Raw genomic sequence first — 22,084 nt, 5'->3', positions numbered from 1 at the left:
CACCAGCAGCTGCCTTATTTATCTTCAATTCCCTATTTCTTTTCATTGAAAATGTGTTTACTTTCATGTTTGAAGCATTCCACAATGGCCTTCACCAGAAGCATACACCCGATTTACATGACAGAGTAATGCTCTATTACAGTGGAGCCATGTTTCTCCTGTGCCAACAGGAGAAACACAAACTAGAACAGAACATGTAGTAACTGCTGAAAGTCAACTCAAGTCATGCCAAGTAAAACATATGGCCATTCAAATACATCATATTACTAAAATGAAGTGCATTATTCTGCGGTGGTCTGAACGAAAAAGTGTGCCCCAAGTCTCAGGTATTTGAATACTTGGTTCCTGACTGCTGGCTGTGTGGGGAACCTTAAGAGGTGTCGTCTTGACGGAGAAAAGTGTGTCACTAGGGGCCGGCTTTGAGACCGAAAAGCCTCAACCTCAGTTTCCTGTTTGTAGCTTAAGATGTAAGTCCTCAGCTCTGGTGGTTGCCCTACCTCCCCGCTGCAAAATGTCTCTGCCAGCATATTAGCAGACTTCTTTCTATCCCTCTGCAATCCCAAGTCCCAAATAAACCCTTCCATTATATGATGCCTTGGTCACGGTGATTTATTGCAGCAATAGAAAAGTAACCAATCCAGTAGCAAACAGAGAACACTCCCCATCTTGTAGAGCACGGACTGCATCTGTCACTCAAGAAACTACACCTAGCCACATACATCTCTCAATGAAGTGTGTCTCCATTTGCATTCTCTATTTAGAAATTTCTTTCGTAGAATCAGAAAGTGAGCCAGGTATGAACAGCACAGGCCAGAAATCTCAACACCTGAAAGGCTAAGGCTGCCTCAAATTCAAAGTCAGCCTTGGAGACACAGGCGACCCAGGGCACCTTGGGTGCTACATCTCCATAACAATCTAACAAATGGAGCATGCTTTTATACAGAAAATTTATGAGCATAAAATTTACTCAGCTTTAAGTTACTAACAATTTTACACATCCTTTTACACATACAACCAGTCTGTCTATAAGAGATTTTGTTTTTTAAGTTCGACATCTGTCAGAATATGCCAAATTAAACCAGTCATGGTGATACACACTTCTAATCCCAGGGCTCCAAAAACGGATGACACAGAAATTCCAAGCCAGCTCAAGCTACATTGAAGACATGCTTCAAAGAATAGAAGTTTTTAAAAGCTGTCGATTCTGACAAGTGGTGGCTGCTGCCAAGCTTGACCACCTGAGACCTACACAGCAGCACACAACTGCAACTTCTAAAAGTTGTACTCTGACCTCCCTCCAAACTTGCACATTACACACATCTTCAAACAAATAAAATGCAATCAAAGAAACTTAGGCAAGTGGTCAAATTTTCAGAAAGGGAAAATGGCTCACAGTTAAAATAACATGTGGCTCTTTCAGAAGACCAAATCCAGTTCCCAGCACCCACATCAGGCAGCGCACAGCTGTCTTTAACTCTCAGGAATCCATTACACTCTTCTGGCCTTTGTGGGCACTGGAACATGCACACACAGACATGCACACACATAAACTTTCTTTTGTATTTCCAGTAACTTTTAAAGGAATGTTCCAAGTGTGCAGATCTTGAGAACAAAGCCTCTTCAGTTGTTACTGGCTGTGCCCTTTCGAGAACAGCTGGCTGGGATGTGACACAAAGCCTCAGGTTTACTTCTAAGCACAGTATAAAGCATGGTAACCCACCACTGAGATACCAACGCACAGCTAGAAGCACAAGCATCAGGAGTTCAAAGTCATCTTTGGCTATATACTGAGTTTAAAGCCAGTGTTGGCCACTTGAGACCCTGTCTCGGAGCAAAATCAGTGTATCAAATCTCATGAAAGGCTTTTTTTTTTCTTCTTCTTTTTTCTTTAAGACAGCTGCAGCTCTGGCTGGCCTGGAACTGGTATCCCCCAGTTCTAGGACTAAAGTTCTGTGCCTTTTTCAAGGACCGCTCTTCTTTGATGACTACTAATGTGGTATTCCTGTGCCTTTTAGACTAATTGCTCATTAAAAACTATATGCATTCTCATCTTCCCAAGGAAGAGAAAGCAATTAAGAAAGTTTTGAAGAATTTTTTTTAACATATATCAAACCACGCATCAAGTTTACATGACTTGATAGTCCAAATTCCACAAACAGGCCATAGAAATCAGCTAGAGAGTTAACCCAGCAATAGCCTCCAGGTCACGTAAACAGACACCAGCTATTACCACTTAGGACATTTTATTGGCATATGACAATTTACAAGGGTCCCTGTTGAAATATACACCACACTGAGTAAGAACCGTTTAGCCGTCTACATTAATTATCATTGGGTAGTATTCTTCACTCAAATTATAATTTAATTCCCAACACTGATTTTAACTGTGACAAAAGGGAACAATAACAATTCCCTGAAATACACTGCAACTGGGAAAGACTTTGCTTTTTATATTAAAATTCCTAAGTTGTTGAAGCATACAAACCTAAGAATTGAGTCATGGCCTTCTGAAACTGCTTTCTTATTTTTTTTTTCTAGAAAACATCCTTTGCTTCATTTTTATTTCTTTTCTCTGGGGAAAGGAAGTATGTGTATGCAGTGTATAACAGTTGTTTTTTCCTGGTACTTGTAATCAAACAGCTTTAGCAAGAGGCAACATTCAGCTTTTGTAGCATGGCATGAGTATAAACATAAGTGGTGATCTCAAAAAAAAAAAAAAATGCACACAGGCTTCTTTATGTCTGGCTCTGAAAGGAGATTCACAGTGGTGTTGTGCTGCAGAGTTTTTATAATCACCCCACTTTACTATAATGTACGAGAATATTCTTAACTTTAAAATGAAAGTAACCAAAATGTTATATATAGCATTGCATTCACACTTGAAATATAACCTGTGAGTACTCCCTAATTTTTCAGCAAATCTACTTTTTTCTGTTATAGAAAAAGTAAAGCTACAAACATGTAAAGATTCACAGTAAACTGTAAAAATAAAAAGTTCTATGTATTCATACATAATAATTGCTTTTATATGTAAGTATTAATCTGAACAGGATGATACTAATTATGTCCAGACTGAAGCAATAGTTTCTTTGCAAATATTTTCTGATTGACTAAATAATTTCAGAAAGACAATTAATGGGAGGAACCATGCAATACTGAGTGAGAATCTTGTGATAAATTCCTCACATGTTGACTTTGGTTTTATTTAATTTTGCTACCAATAGCTCTTAAGTCTAAGACACATGGTAAATCATCAAAATGGAGGATGAAAGAACCATCATTTACAAGCTTTAAAAGTTTACATTAATAGAATAAGCAGTATCTCCTTTAAATAAATGTGTGCGACTAATGTGGTGCAGTGTAGCTAGTTTGAGTCTTAGCCCTAAAGTTCACTTTATTCCTTCGAGAGCCGTTGACAGATAGCAATAGCAAATAGCAAAGACAGATTAATTACCTAAAGAACAGACTCCAAGAAAAATGTCATTTCATAAACCTAAACTGATGGGGTGCGGGACAGTTGGATCAATGCTACAAGCTTCCTGCTAAAATCTTCTTTTGGCAACATTAAGAGAAAACACATTACTGAAATACGACTGAACAGTCTGTTGCATCTATCTAATCTTGTGGTTAAATTATAGACTAATTTATAGTTGTTCAAAGCATCCAATAATTATGTAATCTATCCAAGCAGGGACTGAATGACCAATGCATCAAATTACACTGCAGGATAATCTTCCAAATGAAAATGACTCCCAAGTATTGTATTTTTAAAAATACAATCAGGTCTGTGGAATTAGGATTTTTACTTACACTGATATTACAATGTTCTCTCTCATAGACAGCTGGTACCTGAGACCATGACTCAAACTATCAAATGAGAATGGAAGAGAATATTCCATTTTAAATTCTTATAGGAAAGGCTCTTCAAATGATTTTTCAATCCACTATTTGCTTTCAGTGAAAATAACACTCTCACACTTAACTTTTAATAATTTGCACTTTTTAGCTATTAAAAGCTACTGTCTTCCCTTATATATTGCTGAAGTGTGAAACTAGTTTAGTTTACCAGAAAAACAACTTTGTGATATTCTTCAAAAATTACTCACCCTACTACGTAGTGTTCAAATTTAAAATGATGTTTAACAGATGTGTGCAGTTAAAACAATTAGTGTGGTCACAATAAATAATTCCTGTTGGAGGATTTGTGTGGATTTATGTAGAGCTAACGTTTACTTCAGCATCAAACATGAACAGGGAGGCAAGAGCTGTCACAGAGCTGTACTTGACCATTTCTTATAGACAAAGCAGAAATACAATGCATGTAACAAAAACAGTCAAAGGTTTTTTAAAAGTTGATAGTTACAAATATGGTACGGAACATTTTCTACTTTATTTCAATACAATTTTCAACATACAGTCTAGTATTGTTTCAAGATATTTGAAGACTTAAAACAAAATTTCTATAGACTACTTGCAAACAGTAAATTTTAAGTAAAATGCTTACATTCTTATTTGAAAACAAAAATCAGGTTTTAAAAAAATGTAAGTATCAAGTTCTGCTCTCTGCTGCAATCTTGAGGCTATTCCTAAAAAAGGAAAAAGAAATTAGAGGTCAATAACAATGTGAGTAGTGAATATTAATGACAATATTTCTAAAAGTTGATCAACTAATATGCTTGCCAAGCTCATACCAAATAAAATCTGTCAAAAATCAAAAAAATGTCTACCTTTTCTTCTTTGCGTCTGTCCTTCTTTTCTTCATTATTTTCCATGGTCTCGTCTTCATCTTCAACAATCCCATCCCCTTGGTATTTGTCATGAGTCCATTTTGGACTGCTACCTGATTTTTTGAAATTAAAGCGCCCTCTGCCGCGTTGAAAAGTACCACGACCTCTTCCTCTTTTGGCCCAATAATCCACACCGTCATCTCTGTCATCATGCTATAAAAAGGTTTAAAAATAAAACACACCAATGAAATGGCTTTCTTGTAAAGATATTAATTCACTAATCATACTGCTGGTATTGAGCAACTACCCAACTCACTAAAATCTTTAAAATAAACACTTTTTTCAAAACAGAATATGCCTCTGTTCAAAAGCATTTTATACAGAGATTAACTTCTAATATAATTTAAAAGTTGTAATTATATAGGCAGGTATTAAGCTATTTAAGAGAACAGTTCTCAGCTATTAATAACTTGTATCTTTTGATAACTTTATGCTAGATGATATTGTGCATGAGTTCATAAAGAATGACTTCTAAGATTACCAAGAGCATAGAGACATCAGAAAAGAGCCACTCAAAACTTTGTCTACAATTACATTGTTTCATACTCCCTTATGACACTAATACCCAATTTTACAGACCTCTTTGGTATGACATTTAGTAGTCTTTGAATTTGTAGGAAGAGGCACACAAGTTTTAGAGAAAAGACCTGCCACTACACCTTCAACAGCAACCAAGTTCTCTATAAATTTACCTCATTCTAACAGAGATAGCCTAGAAGGAATTCTACAGATTCAGTAAGATACAGTTGGTCCAGTGTCTGCAAGCAAGGCTCAACATTTCTCTAGTTCTTCCTAGGTATGGTAAGACACTGCTCTGAATACATGCAATTACTCATCCACTCTTTAGAACCAGGTACACTGTGACTATCTGTTCCTATCCTGTAAAACACTGAGAAACAGAAAAAAATAAACAACCCTTACTGGTCAATTAACTATTAACCAGAGGATACAATTCCCACACATCCTGGGGGCAGTAAATGAGAAACCATTATTAGTGAACCTAGAGCAGAAGTGGGAACAGCCAGGAGCGCTAGGTAACAGTCAAATTAGTCATTACTGTCAGATATGCACACATATGAAAATTTAAGTAAAAAGATATTAGAACCTCCGGAGTCTAAGCTGTTTCTTTCAGAGAATGTTGTAACAGCAACTGTGAAACTGTGGGTGCTAAAAATGTTTTTCTCCTTTTCCCATTCTCATGTGTCTGGCATGTGTGTGGGTTCTTGTACAAGTGTGTGTGCATGCTTGTGAAGGGCACGACTTAAGTTGGAAGCACTCCTGACTGTTCTTCCACCTTGATCATTGAGGAAGGGTTCCCAATCGAATCATCAGTATGGTAATTATGCTAGAGAAATCCCTTATCTCTACTTTAGAGGCCAAAATTACAGACAGGCCCTCAGACCACAAATCCAGCATCTGTATGGGGTTCTTGAGGATTCCAATCTCTTAACCACTACTCTAAATTACTCTATTTTTCAAATTCTTACATTCAAAATTTGAATCTTCTAACATTATGAGTTAAAATATTTTTCATGTGACATTTAAGTGCTGACCAAACAATCAGAATGGTTTTCTTCTTTTTAATAGGGATCTATAATGGACTGAAGACCTCCTATATCCAGATTGCTCCACTTAATACAGATGAAACTTTCCCAGGAATGCAAACCTATAACCCAGTATTTAGCAGACAAGAATCTCCATTTCAAAGTTAGCCTGTTCTATAGAACCATATCCTGGTTCAATCTCCTCCAATTAATTAACAAATTTAGGAAGTATTAAGGCTTAAAAAATTAAATGTCAAGTTACTCCAAACTCTGAGCAGTCCTAATCCCTCAGCTCTTCACTCTAAGATCATTTCCTTTTCCTGAGAACATGCCTGTTTCAGTCTTTTCTCACATGTTCGAACTCATATTCATGTCAGGATTGCCCTGACACAGTATTTTTCCTACTATTCTTATTACTATCACACTCTTGCATAAAGCCAAGGTTTAAGGTGAGAAACATGGAATGTAACAAACACTCCTAATGCGTCAGGGTAGGATGACAACCACAAATCAGAAATTTGGCTTGAAGCACAGTGCATGGTATCAAATACTAGCTCAGCACAGTCAAACTACTCAGTAGCTGAATTACTCTTCATCTGTAAAAACAGAACAGCCTCAACTCAAAAGGATTTTCAAAACATTTTTATTCATGTCTGAGAGTGGGTCACTGACTAAATGCTGAGATTTTGCATATTCACTGCTATGCCCAGCTTAAATGTTCCTAAACACTAAGTTCTATTGGATAAAAATTTCTTATACTGATGTATTATAGTTAAAAACCCACAGGAATAGCTAATTTTAAACCTCATTTCTTCTGAATTGTTATTTCTGCTCATATTTCTATTCTCAATCTTAAGGCAGCGTTTGTTCATAAAATGCAAGATATGCAAGTTAAGATATTCTGGTGACTCCAAGTAGCCAATTGCTTGTAAGTACCAAATAACATAACCACGAGTCTATGGTACCTGTAAAAATACAGTATACAGATCAAAACTTTTAAATCACAACCCACACTTGGGCAGTAGTACACACCTTTCTTAAATCCCAACATTCTGGGATCCAGAGATAGGCAGATCTCTTGAGTTTGAGGCCATACTGGTCTACAGAACAAGTTCCAGGACAGCTAGGGTTACACATATACAAAAAAAATAATAAAATAAAAATCCACAATAGGAATGCACTATTATCACTATTTTTTAAAGTAAATTAAATTCTTTTTGTTGCTTTTGTTGTTTGGTGAGGTTTTTTTTTATCTTGCTTTGTTTTGTTGAGACACAGTTTCTCTGTGTAGTTCTAGCTATCCTGGAACTGACTCTGTATAACCACCTCCCTCTGTCCCCAGAGTGCTGGGATTAAAGGTGTGCACCACCATACCCAGCAAGTAACTAAAATTTTAAAATAACAGATTAATACAATTACTACCATATCAAGACACCCTAAAATGTCTTTGTCACAACTTAGCATATAAAGACCCATGACAACACATTGCTTGGTCTAAATTTTATCTTTTGGTTGCATGCAGCAGCAGACAGTAAAATCTTAAATTCAAGGTCAACCTCAAGGATATACCAAGTAGCCTGACCTTGTCACGGTAATACACTACGTTTTAAAATTAACAATGTACACCCCATAAATTCCTCCTTTAATCAGGAAGCAGAGGCAGAGTTCTCTGTGGGTCTGAGGCCAGCCTAGTCTACTGTGAGACACTATCTTGAAGAAAAGAAAAGCCTAATGGTTAAAATCTACTATTTGCTTCTTGTTCTCTCAACTTTCTCAACTATTTCTGCACTGAAATAGTTCAACTCACACTTACACTATTTGCCTGACAATTTTACTACTCCTTCTAATTCCATGTCTTCCCTGTAATCTCATCACACCTTCAATGGTATGGTTCTTGGATCTTAATGTTCCTCTAAATCACCATTAACAACTATCCATTAGATCTACTCCTCCTTTCTCTAATCACTTCAAATTCAAATGACATGGGGGAGAATTTAATTTTCTTCAAAAATTGTGTCTATTCTCTACGTCCTTTCTCAAATGCAGACCCTTGGTTCAGGCACTGGGTGTCGCTTCAATTTCCTAACAGCCATGTTTTGAACAAGCCTGCTGTTATTACTAAACTATTATGGCCTAACCACAACCTTGATTTCTGGATTCTCAAATTTCCTAAGCATGTTTATGGCAACAATCTAACACTTTCACCTCTTCTAGTATGCTCTGTCTACCTGCTATCTTTATGCTCAAGATTCAAGCAAGACAAGTATCTGTAACAGATTCTCCTAATCAGTTCCATTGTAAATCTTCCTTTCCCCTCTGTAAAAGTCACCACAAGAACTCAAAGTTTCTGTCCCCTTTGTCCTTAAGCCCCAAACTGGGATTATCATAGTTGTCTTTTATGAATTATAAGAGCACTTCGTTTATAAATTCTTTTTTGTTTTTTGGAGGACCAGATATGTTTAATTTAAAGAATTTCTTTTATCCAAGCATGGTGGCACATGCTTTAATCCTAGTACTCAGGGGGCAAAGGCAGGTGAATCACTGTAAGTTTGGGGCCAGCTTGGCCCAAAGACAACCAGGGCTATGTTAGAGAGGCCCTGTGTCAAAAAAAAAAAAAAAAAAAAAAAAATGGATGGGATTGTGCACATGTGCTTTGTCTGTATGAGTACCATGTACACAGAGGAACGCACGGAAGAGACTAGAAGAGGGTGTCTGATACTAGATCTGTTTGCTAGGAATTGAACTTGGGTCCTCTACAGGAGTAACAAGCACTCTTAGCCACTGAGGCCTCTATCCAACCCCTACACAAATATTAACTCTTAGAATCAAATGTAAATGAATCTTTTAAGTTAGTAGTTTCTCACAAAGAACACAAACTGAATGACCGCTACACACTGCAAATTCTAAAAGTTCACGACACTTTTCCCAATGTTTGGTCATTAATACAAACGCAAAGTGGCAATTCATTTTTGAAGAAGTGTACAGATCCTTTCCACACATCCACTTCAGAATAGAGCATCATCCTCTAATTTAGCAAATCTGTCATGAGCACTCAGGTCTCACCACCCTCTCAGCCCGTTACTGTTTATTTCTTTGTTGTCAATTTTCACAACTAGCCTCAGAAACATTATTTCCCTGAAAAGCTATGGGAAAAACTAATACTTCTGCTAAGTTTCGGTAACTTGAAGCATCTGTTCCTATAATAATGGAACATACAAGCCTTTTCCCGTGCCAAACTACACAAAAAGCACCATCCTATGCAATAATCCTTCAAGACTCACAACCTCCCACTTTACCCTTGGAAAACAGTCTGAACAAGAGAGACATGTCTGTTAACAACCAAGGGTCAAAACCAGCAAATGTAGCAACTGCATTTTTCCTTTCTTTTTTGGGGGGGGAGGCGGGTGAAGTGGGAGGGAAGTTGCTTTTTGGTTTTTCGAGACAGGGTTTGTCTGTGTAGCCTTGGCTGTCCTAGACTCGCTTTGCAGACCAGGCGGACCTCAAAACTCACAGAGATCAACCTGCCTCTGTCTCTCTGTGTGCTGGGATTGTAGGCGTGTGCCACCACACCTGGCTGCAATTGTTTTTAAAAACCTAGTTTTCCAATTATCACAATGAATTTTGAAACCTTGAGATCTTTCATTAAAAGAACCGTAAAAAGTACTATTTTCCTTGTCTTTAAATAAAAAGGTATGATAAAAAGTACAATTAAGAAGTTTCAATAGTAAGAGCTGTCTTAGAGACAGACATGGAAAATGTTAAACTCAACTACAGTATGTTTTCTCCTCTTAAAGTGGCAATCAAATCAGGCATTTTTAATTTACCTTGATCAGCCCACTGTGTGATGTTAAGTCAAGAATATAATTAGAATTAAAGGGACCCACATCTGAACTCAAAGCTTCAAACAATTTAAGAAATATCTTTAAAAAAGTTGCCAAAGTTACAAGGAACATCTCATAATGGCGAACATCTGCACTGAAATGTATCCACCTACAATGTTCTGAAAACCAACGCAAACCAAATAAAACATATTTCTAACACCCACCAAGAAGTACTTCTTGCTCTTTGGGGTATATTCTGGATCCCATTCCTCTTCCTTCGGTCTCTTTTGAAAAGTAGTATTTGAGTTGTTTGGACCAGTATTTGTCCCAGCAAAAACTCCTCTGGCTCTTCCTCTGCCTCTAATTCGAAACTGATTAACATTAACAAAGTGGTTTAGTAATGCAATCAAAGGTATTTAGTTACATGCAAATTCTAGATTTTACTGCAGTAACAAAAGCAAAGTGTATATGTGTGTGTTGTGTGTGTCATCTTCTGTCTGTCCTCAAAGCCACTGAGGATGGCCATTTTATACCATAAGCCTACAGAAAGTTGAGTAGGTTAAGAAACATAATATTCTGAAATACCTGAAACTAATATATTTAAACAATGATAAATGCAGGTCTCCCTTTTCACTAGCCAGAAGCTACGTAGTTCCTTTGAATTATATAACCAGTCTCAGATGGCCAATCAAATCTATTATCCTACAAGAAAAGTTCTTCTCTTCCCCTACTAGATGTAACTAAGAGGTAGGTAAGGTCTGAACCTAAGAAAATACACTACACTCACAGTTACAGTAACTATAAAAATGGAGACAATGTACACTATGCCAATGTAGGAAGGCTGTGTGACTGACACACATATGAAGCAAGGATCCAAATAGGCAAATGAAAACAGTAATACAGAGATGAATAGTGTTTTTAAAACAGGTTTTCCAAAATTAGTGGCTTAATAAGTGAACTTTTACTCTTGAAACTTAGTTAAAAAAAAAAAAAAGCATCTAGTTTATATAGATGCTTCAAGATATCAAAATGAATGTCATTTCACATAACACTTCATTACTCAAGACTGATTCTGACTTTGGAAAAGATAACTAGTAATCTATCAAAGACAACTACTACTTACAAAGGTCCCACGTGGTCTGCTAACTCCTGCAAATCCTGAGTAGTCTTTCATCTCGTGGTGAGTTTTAAACTCTTCTTCTCTTTCTTTCTTACTCTCTTTTTCTTCTCGAGAACTGGGTGAGGAAGGTGATGCTGAAGACGATGATGATCGAGAATGATCTTGTTCTCTACCTTTATGTTTGCTGAAAAATAAAGAAAAAAATGTGCTATTTTTTTAAAGATAAAGAATTATTTATAATCTTATGAGGAATGTTTTTAAGTTTAACAAAAAAATAAATAAAATTTTAAAAAAGCCTATCCCCTTTAACATTACCACATAGGTAAAACTGGGTGTAGACTCTGACACAGTCTTCAGTGTTTTACATAATTAACATACTACAGCCTACCAGGAAGAAACTGGTAGTTTGCAAACTTCAAAGACGTTCAGTTCTTCATTACGTTAACTTGTAATCTATTACTTTATTTAAAAAAAAAATGAAAAAGAGTGGGTTTCGGTTGTTTGCTGCGATGCTGGGGATTGAACCCCAGGGCCTGACACATGCTAGGTAAGCCTATACAACTAAGCTACAGCCCCAGCAGAAATATTCTTGAGTCCAGGTTTAAAAATGACTGCCATCTATACACACCCTGAGTGAGAACAGTTTGTATGACTTGGGCCACAATATGATAGAAATAAAAGGCACATAACATTACAAATAACAATCATAATTTAAAAGCACAAGTAAAATCCACCATTTACCTAATGAACATCAAGAAAAACAATTATCTACGATATATTTTATTCCTATTCATTTGACTCTATAATGATCAAATTTACATGATTCTAATTCAACACCTGGAAAGGTCATACCTGCAGTAACTCTTACCACTGCTAACAGTATCCACGGAAATACAATTTTCAAAGACTAATGTATAAACCTACTTCCTAATTTTTCCTCCCCCCCATCTCTCCCATGTTAAACCACTAGATATCACTTTAACAGTCTTGTACTCTGGGTGTTATGAGTTGAAAAAGTGCGGAATCAAGCATAACGAACCAAAGTTCTTACACAAACTGTTTCTAGAAATGCACTGCATTGAAGTCCAACCTCCTGATGTAGCCTGGATAATAGGACACATTAATTTGTCATTTTTTTTTTCAGTGTTAGCTTGCTATTCCAAAGTTTTTGTCCTCATCCACCATAAGCCGTGTAAAAGACAAATACATTTTTGCTGTAAAACAAATAATTTTAATTGTTTAAATTTAAACATTCGATTGCATAGTCAAAATTGAAAGCAATTAAGCTGACAATTATTAAAGGCTAATTAGAAGCTAAAGCCTAAGACAAGACAATGTTAACAATCACCTGTCATCTTTGTAAGATTTGTATTCCTTGTAATCTTTTGGAGTTTTTTCTTGCTTTCTTGATCCACTAGATTCCCTGGAGCCCTTGGAATCCCCCCGTTCTTTACTTCTTTCTTTACGGCGACGATCAATGTCATGCCGAAGATCAGCTGAATCACACCTTAATTTTTTATCTCCCTGCAGAAAACACATGTAAAATATAGATTTCCTATAAAATATAAAATCTATTTTCCTATAAGAAATGCATTTCCCTACAAAATGTAGGGAAGAAACAGAAAGGCATCATACAGTAGCATTGTATCACACCAGATTCTAACCTGGTGTTTTAGTATCAAAAAACTACTGTGTCATATGCTAGCGTCAGCCTAGAAATTTTTTTTCTAAAAAATACGTATTTTTACTGAGCATTTATATACAGGCACTAGAAGTGAAGTTACTAAATTCTTCGTATTCAAAGAAATCCATAATGAGCAATAGAGCAAAATGATACATCTTTCTACTCAGCAAAAAATTATTAGCCCTCATTCTTCCAAATACTTTTTATGAAGTAGCTGAACAGTGTTAAAAGTTGTAATGTATAATTGCAATGTGGTTTGCAGCCTATAATCTTGAGATCCTGGAGTTATGGGCCTCTTTAACATCAAGTTTTCCCAGATAAACTGATCAAATACAGTAAGATACTTCAAAATTAGGAATTCTGTAATTTTCATGACATGCAAGTGGAATACAATTAATAAAACTGAGGTTGAACAAAGCTCAAACAAAGTCAAAAAGATATTCGCAATCCTGTACTCAGGATCTTGGGCCATATATTGCCCTTCCTCAATTCAGGTATTGCAACAGACATTAGTTTAACTGGGTCACAGTTCACCTCCTCCTTGTTCCATTGCTTTTTCAAATACTATATAATTTAGGAGTTGAAAAGAGGCATCTAGGAATGAAGAGAAATTATACATCAGTAAGATGCTATGCAATGTGGACATCCTTGATATTATTCAACAATGAGATATCTTTATTCTGGGAAGTCTAACTATAATATTCATAAGCATGAACAAAACTGATATACATGTATGTATCTCTCAAGGTGGTAAGTTCTACTCAAATTTGTTCCCAGAGTAGCAAAAGTTTAGTCATAAGCCAAACTTTCCAAATCACCTAGTTATTACTGACTCTGCAAGAAACAATGTAAGTTAAACTACTTTGTAAATTGTGCTAAGCATATAATTTCATACTAACATACTAATTATTCATTAAAGACAGAGAGATGGCAAAGCCCAATTATCATGTCCTCCTGGTCACCTATCACTTCTCTCTCAAACCAAAACCTGAGTAGTAAAAAGAGAAAAATATCAGAACTCAAAGACAGAATGAATTGTGGGACAATTAACCCCTATTAAACCTAAGGTATTAAAATCAAAAGAGTTTTTGAAAGGTTAAACTGTTGACTCCCGGGTCTGTTTTTCCAGAACTGTTATCGCCTGTGCACAGACATCACCTTATCCCTAAGCTCTAGATGTCAAAACCATACTGAAAAATTTGTACACTGGCAATGTAATTCCTTATCAATCTAAGCAAAAACAATCCAAAATATCTAATATTCCACAATACATTCTTAGTATTTTAATCAGAAGAGTCAAGGTTTAAGAATTATCCCCCCCCAAAAAAAAACCCTTATCATTTTCAAAACAGAGTTGATCCCTTGCCACCTCTGCTATACATTTTACTACTACACACTTTATAGACAGCCATATGAACTAGTTTACTTAATAAATGTCAACTTTGAATCATCAGTACCTTTATGACTACACTGCAGTCATACTAAGGTCCTAACCTCCTCGCCTTACCTGTAGTATCTAAACAGGCTCTTTTTAAATTTCAAAACCAAATTCCTAAGTAGTCCAACAGAAACAAAACATTTTGTTCCAAGGTTCACTATGAAAATCTGTTTTTAGAACGCCTGTTTTCCTTCTTGTGACGTAGCCACAACTAGCCTGGAATTCAGAGATCCATCTGCCTCTGCCTCCGGGGTGTAAGGAATAAAGGTGCACCCAGCCTAAAATGCCTATTTCTTATTTTTTTCTAATTGAAAATAATTTTTTATATAATATATTCTGATTACAGTTTCCCTTCCCTCTGCTTCTCCCAGTTCCTCCCACCTCCCTTCCCTTATCTTCCCTTTTTATCTCTCATTAGATAAAACAAAAACAAAAAACTAAAAACAGGCATCTAAGGGATAATAGTAAAATATAAGATTAAAAAAAAACAAAAAACTAAAAACAACGGAAATAGGACCAAACAAACAAAAGGTAAAGACCCCCAGGAAACAATGACTATTTCTTAAACCACAGGAAGCTAAGTCAAGAGTGCTGGAAGAATTCAAGGACAGCCAGGGTTGTCCAACTTGCTACCCTCAAAAGGACAGCATTACTAACTTCTTCGAAGAACCAGAAATAAAATTAACCTTAAGACACATTCAAATTCTGACTTATGATCTCATCTCAAAACCTCATAAAAACCAAAATATAACTTACATCATAGTGTTTATAATCTTACTCACCAAGTCCCTATTTTTAGGACTGACATTTACAATTTACAAACATTTTCAAAAAGGTATTCTCCGTTTAAATTAAGATACACTACCATAAACTATTTACAAATTTAAAAAAAGATGTAATCATTTCGCCTAAGAAAACAATATTTATTGTAGTATCATTAAGCTCAGCTTCACATGAAAAGCAGGTATATTAAAAAAAACAAAAAAAAAAAAACATACCTTTTGAATTTCTTCTTTAAAAACTCTCTCCTCCCCTGCTAAACGGGTATGCTTCCTCAGAGCGCTTGGAGAGATGTCAATCCTCCTTAATATAAAACAAATGCGTTTGTGTTTACATTATTTACTTTCTGATTTAAAAGAAAAGAATACTACCCACTGTCAAGAGGAACTAGAAAGTTACATCTCTCCCTTGAGAAACCAAATTGGCACAATTAAGTTTACTGATTTAATTCCTAAAACAAAAAATAAGAATTATATATTTATTAAGAATGAAAAACTGGATATGGTGGCAAACGCTTCTAATCCCAGTACTCCACATGTTGACATAATAAAAGAAGACTGTTTTGAGTCTGATGCCCACATAAGCCATATAGATAGTAAGTAGGAGGCTAGGCAGAGCTACATAGCAAAATCCTGCCTCAAATACAAAACAAACCAATTAAAATGCTTTGGGTAAATTTTTATATATAAATGAAAGCAGATCTTTAAACACTGTAACCATGAAAAAATTTTTGATTATTATTTTTAATACTAAATCACCAGGCAATTAAAATGCATTAATTTATTCACTATTAGTACTGATACTCATACTCTAATATAAATTACTGGCTTCCAAGAATTCTTATATTTTCATGTGTCCATTTCATCTTATATTTGGTTCTGCACCTTTCTGTCTTAGGCTACCCTGTAACCTGGGGACGAAATACTCAGGTCTACAAATTAAATACTGTGTTCCCAAATGCAACAATATGCCAGAGTCAAAGCTGCTGCAACTGTGACTTAACACTCAGCCTCTTTCATGATAAACCCTCTGCTTCTCACCAAGCATCTTTACCTCAGATGGACTCGCAAGCTCAGAGGTTCCTTTAGACAGCCATTCCCTTGACCCAGGCCCCCCAAAACCTTCATCTATTTAAATTCCATGGTGATTAAAGTTGGCATTTTTAAAGTTCTAAAAAGTTTCAACTAAGTAAAGTAAAAATCAGGGGGGAAAAAAACAGGATTTTTAAAAATTGCAAACAGTTGACTTATACAGTGATGACAGCCCACTTCCCCCATTTCTACAACGGCAACAGTGTAGTGCAAACCCAGCAGACACACCTGTGTATCTCAGGGCTCTTCTGGCGGGCACCATGTTCCTCAGAGGCCTTCTGGTACGAGGTGAACCGCTCGTTTAGGGTCACTGCAGGTGACTTGAAGTATTGCTCTGTTGGTGCAGGAGAAACACTGCCCAATTAGGAATCTTAACTTTAAGGAGCGGGGATTTTCATTTGTGACAGAAGGGCATGTAGCAGGTGAAAGAAAATAAAAATACTCAAGAAACCTAGCAGAAGAGAATCAGGTGTTAAAATAAAAATTTCTGCTTTGTTACTTCCTTGTACCTCAACACATGATTGCCAAGGTCCTCACAGGCCCTACCGATACTAAATAAAACCCAAAACAACTAATAGATAATCAAGAATCTAACTCCATGCTAATAAACTACTTCCTCAAACAAATCAAAAAGGAACAATAATAGTATATGTCCTTAAACCCTGCCAATTAGACAAAGCTGTCACTTCAACTAATCATCTGCAGCAAAAATAAAGAAAATGATACAGATAGTTTGAGTAAATTAATAAAATTATGTTAACTGTAATGACATATCAACAGAAATGGCTTTACAAAAAAGTGAATATTGCCATTCAATTGAGAAAAAAAGACTTTGAAACTGATTTAAATTCACTAATTCGTCCAAAAAAATCTGGCATCTTGGCAAACCTGACAGCATATATGATCTTTCTTTAAGCACTTTTTAAATTAGTAATAACAATATTGATTAGTTTCTAAACCAGTTTAAGATATGCTGTAAATGTAAAATAGACGTATAAAGTCATGAACTATGAAATGTTACATTATGAAGCAAAGCTAACTGCTTAACAGGTCAACATACATCTGTGTCAACTTACCGCCCAGTATCCAGCACATGTCTCATAACCAATCATTAAAACTTGAAACGGCCACTACCAGGGTAGTGCCTCAATCATAATTCCATGAAACCCAGGAATTTGAGCTAGCAACTCAGTTTTTATGCCATTTTTGCCAGGAAGACAGAAGATTCAACTTTGCCTGTATCTTTCAACAGCTATTTTACTTTGAAACATGGATTTTGCCATTTCAAAACATATTCCAGGACCTAGTTACAATGAAAAAGAAAACATCACTGGGCATTTTCAGCTCTATATAGTGTAAGAGCTGTTCAGATCGGTTGCACAACACCAATTATGAAACATAACTACAGATCCTCTAAAAAAGGACAAAAGAAAATGAAAAAGGAAAAAATGTATCAAAATCTGATCTCAAAATTCAACAACAAACTGTAAAGTGTGGAGACAGGTCAAAAAAAAGTGTTGAAAAAAATGTTAATGCTTCCTATTTTTATTTGCCACAATACTACAATCATAAAGTCATAATACGGTGCACAAGCTTATCTATAGCCAAACCGCAGAACTCGGCGGTTACCATGCTGACTACAGCCCAAAGAAATTCATTAACTAGTAGTCTATTATTCAGTGCATAAGGAATCGTGAGTGACAAATTTCAGCTATGAGTTGTTCACACAACCAACTTTAAAAAAAAAAAAAAAAAAGACCAACAGCCAACGAGTTTCCTGGGAAAGAACCTGCTAAACACAAAAATAAAGCAAAGCAAAACTTACCTAGCTGCCCCCCAAACAAAATCATACCCCAAAGCCTTTGAAAATTAGTAGCTTTTAAACTTCAACAACATACTTGTGAAAATATGAATTCAAGACTTTAGCTAAAACAAAGCTCTTTATTTTTAGAACCTAAAGAAACACCCTATTATTTCTTTTAAAAAATCGATTATAAATTCTCAGTAAAACAGCAGTTAACTATACTGCCTAAAGCTGCTATAAATTTATGCATTACGCATTACCAAGTCATTGGCACATAATGACAGTTAATCTTTATCTTCACATGCAATATGACATATATAAATTTTCAAAATTAAATATACATCATACATTTGTGATACTGATTTCTGTTTTAACTTCAGCCATTTGATCATCTTATATTCACTAATCTCAATGCCAACAATATCTTCTCCACAAATATTTTCCAAATGTTTAATATTTATAGTACTAATACATTCACCTGCTAGCACAATTAGCACAGATATTATTCAACTTAACTTTTTCTTTTGCATGCACAGAAAGTTTAATTCATGATACTAAATATATTAAGCATACCTTTAACATGATGAACCAAGGATACAATGTGCTGTATAAATGACTCTGAAGTGCTTTTGCTGGCCTGAGGCAACTTAATGTGGTCAAAGATGGATCGGAATTCTTGCTCCTTCTTCACAGAATGGACAAGCGTACTAGCAAGTAGCCTGTCTTTAGTCAAGGAGGCAGGTCTAGAATATATCAAAAACAAACACACATACACATACACAACACACCATTGAATGTGTAAATTCCATGTTCAAAAAAATAATTTCATTTCTACCTCTACACTGCTTCCTAATCATCAATGTGGAATTACCTGTTAGAATCATCGAGAGGAACAGGGGCCATTTTGAGTTTGACTTCAGGACGATGAGAATCGCTGGCTATCATTTTGATCCTCAGCGGGCTCTCCTCTCTGAAGACGGACTTTTCTCGTGTGTCCAGACTCTTGTGCAGAGGGGGACTGTAATCAAAGAGCTCTTTGAGCTTTTCAGACTTTACCTGCTCAGGTGATGGCTGCGCCTCTTTCTTCACAGTTATTCTTTCAGAGCCTTTGTCTTCTTCCTTGTGCTTGTCTTTTGCAGTGCTAGGCCTTTCCACTATATATGCAGTCTCTTTCAGTTTATAGTTTTTTTCTTCTCTAAATCCATCACTTTCTCTATTGCCTTTGAGTGAAACTTTGGACTTGTACTTGGGTCCTTCCTCCTCAGTACTCCGGTGAGATGAAGCAGCAAAGCTCTTCCCTTGATCTGCCAGCACCGATTTCCTAAACTGTCTATAATCCTCTGTCTCCTCTGTGTCATCCCCTTCTGAGTCATGAAACTTTTGTTTTGCAGACTCTTTATCGCTGAAGTAATCTAGAACTTCCTGATCATCCCAATCGCCCTCTGCCCTGCCTTTCTCTGGCCCTTTCTCCTTTGCAGCCTCTTTATCCCTGTTCCCCCTATCAAGCAGGAACACTCTAGACTCTTCATCTGTGAACCTGTGAATAAGCAAAGAGCACAGTAACTCTGATGGCATCCACTTGTAGCTAACTTGCACATTTAAATGTATCCAACAAAAGAACATAACCCTTCTGAAAATTAACCTTATTTTTAAACCATTAAAGCATCCACACAGAACTTATATATACTTCCTAAAGTAAAGCTATCCTCAAAAAACTATTCATTGCAGTCACCTGCCACAATTTTATACTACAAAATCTAAATGTTAAGAGATTCTGATTTATGACACAAGCTAAATTTAAATTTGAGGCTAGGAACCACTAACAGACAATACAAATACCTACTAAAATTAAATTCACATTTATGCTCAAATTGTCAGATTTCATTTTTGAATTTTGCAGTAAGATTTCATGTATTCCAGGCTACCCTCAAACTTTTCACAGTGGCACTGTTGATCATCCTGCCTCTACCTCCCTCCTATTGGGGATAACAGTATGTGCCACCATTTACCTTTTCTGTCCATAAAAATAAGAGCTCATGGAAACAATCTTTAATAAAATAACCTTAGGTATTTAATACTCTACTGCAATCACAAAATACTCCTTGAAAAGTTTGCTCTCACAATAATAGAAGTTCTTCATCAGTTCAGAAAAAATTCCAGGTTGTATTGTTAAAAAAATCATAAACAGCATACTTGTTCTTTCTGACTTTTTACGTCACTCATACTATATTAACAACCTAATTTTTCATTCACTTGCTAGCATCTCTTTCTGTAATGTTGTTCTCTTTTCTTCCCCACTGGTTGTTTTCACTTGTTCACTAGGTCAAAGTTGAAAAACAAGTCAGGATGCACAAAGTACAATTTAGGCTTGAACTGAAACACTTCCTCAGCATTAATATCTAAATGAAAAGCCTAGTGCAAGGAGAAAGATGGCAGAAGAGGAAAGGCAACCAATCACATCCTGAGAGATAAAGCACTGGGGTTGGGGTATGTGCAGTGGATGGAGGAAACAGAGGATCAGAGATAACTAAGTGTGATAAACTACAAGGGCTGATGAAAGAAATTTAAACCAAGTACTTAAAATATCATTAGATTCACTGAGAAATAAAGATGTTTATTCCAAGTCAGGAAGAATTCACTAAGTACAGACAGCTGCACTGTATTACCACCCAAGAGCAAGTAATTTGACCACACTGTTTATTTAAGGTCACATTCTAAAGCAAAATGGGAAAAAGTCTGTAACACAAAACTGTTTATTGTGTTTACTATATATTTTTGGTTTCCTTAGGCCACTTAATTTTCCTTGTTTTTAACTGTTAGTTGGGAACTGATCGAAAATGACTAACATTAAAACAAAGAAAAGAAATATTACCAAAACAAAATAATTTAGAATTATCAATCAGGAACAAATAAAAACAGCTAAATACATGCCACAATGCTATTTTTAAATTATTACTATGAAAATATACATGCCCTACTTCGGGTTCTTACCTTTTCAAAAACTTTCCCGTCTTTGCTGTTTCCTGATCTCCGCCTTCAGGATAAAAAGAGGACCGCCCCCTAGATTCCTCTCTTGGAGCATTCTGTGGTGTGATTGTCTTTGCAGGGCTTCTTCGTGATGGGACATGATGAATCGGACTGTTCTGGGAAGGACTATATCGACTAGACCCATTTCCCACAGAACCAGATCCAGACCTTTCGGGACTATGTTGAATGGAATGTGAATGCTGAGAAGGGGTGTTTTTGGCAGAGTGGACTGTACTAAGCATGGGGGCATCTGAGCAAGATGAGCTCTGACTAGGTGGTGTAGCAATAGGTGAGGGACTATGAGGTGACCTGGGGCTATTATCATAAGCTGAAAGGCCAGGCCAAATATCACCAGATGTGGCAGACTTATTAAACTCATCAACAGACTCAGATGGATCGTGCTCAAAGGTATCCTTTGGCTCCTCCTGTGATTTGCTTTTCAAAGGACTCTCTTCCTGGGGTTCCCCTTCAGCTTTTTTGGTTTGTTTTTCCTGAGACCCTCGTCTTTTAGAGACAGGAGATTTGCTATATGGGGATGAAGAACGAGATGATGATGATCTTGGAGACCTAGAGGATCTGTATGAGCGGCGAGATCTGCTTCGGGATCTTTGCGAAGACACGGACCTTCTTTTCGGACTCCTGGAACGTGACCGACCTCGTCTAGGACTCCTAGAATGCCTTCTATTCCAGACAGGTCTATAGCCACCTCGATGATATCTACCTCCTCCTCCTTGATAATACCCTCTACCCCGTCCTCTGTACCCGTAAGGTCGTCTCATTCCTCTATTATTCCTGTAATCTCGACGATAATCTCTAGAATAAATACGATCTCTACTACGAGACCTTGAATATGTTCTGGAACGAGACCTAGAACTAAAAATGAAATAAGTATCAATTTAAGAATAATAAAGTACTTCATTCTACCATTTTAGATACATTTGGCTAAACAAAACATATAAAAGACAAAAACCATATTTACTTAAAAAAC

General features: G+C 36.2%; 1 protein-coding gene across 5 annotated transcripts in view; it reads right to left on the bottom strand.

Moving 5' to 3' along the window:
* Positions 1-2,226: 2,226 nt before the first annotated feature.
* Bclaf1 (BCL2 associated transcription factor 1) overlaps positions 2,227-22,084 on the bottom strand; it is a 32,565-nt gene continuing 12,707 nt past the window's right edge. Inside the window, exons 4-13 of one of the 5 annotated variants that reach the window (XM_055599289.1) lie at positions 21,061-21,969; positions 18,941-19,606; positions 18,643-18,812; positions 16,494-16,599; positions 15,393-15,477; positions 12,621-12,796; positions 11,276-11,456; positions 10,377-10,523; positions 4,728-4,940; positions 2,227-4,586 (exon numbers count right to left, since the gene is read on the bottom strand). In XM_055599289.1, the coding sequence (XP_055455264.1) occupies positions 4,581-4,586; positions 4,728-4,940; positions 10,377-10,523; positions 11,276-11,456; positions 12,621-12,796; positions 15,393-15,477; positions 16,494-16,599; positions 18,643-18,812; positions 18,941-19,606; positions 21,061-21,969 (2,659 nt within the window). In that variant the 3' untranslated portion in view covers positions 2,227-4,580. Of the gene's footprint in view, positions 4,587-4,727; positions 4,941-10,376; positions 10,524-11,275; positions 11,457-12,323; positions 12,487-12,620; positions 12,797-15,392; positions 15,478-16,493; positions 16,600-18,642; positions 18,813-18,940; positions 19,607-21,060; positions 21,970-22,084 lie in introns of those variants that run through there. The other 4 variants (XM_055599290.1, XM_055599291.1, XM_055599292.1 and 1 more) reach the window with 4 other exon arrangements.

Source organism: Psammomys obesus, unplaced genomic scaffold (assembly GCF_907164565.1).
Source record: "Psammomys obesus unplaced genomic scaffold, mPsaObe1.curated_primary_1811, whole genome shotgun sequence".
In the NCBI taxonomy this organism is placed as follows: domain Eukaryota; kingdom Metazoa; phylum Chordata; class Mammalia; order Rodentia; family Muridae; genus Psammomys; species Psammomys obesus.
Note: the sequence above shows the minus strand (reverse complement) of the source record. Positions and strands in the feature narration are given on the sequence as shown.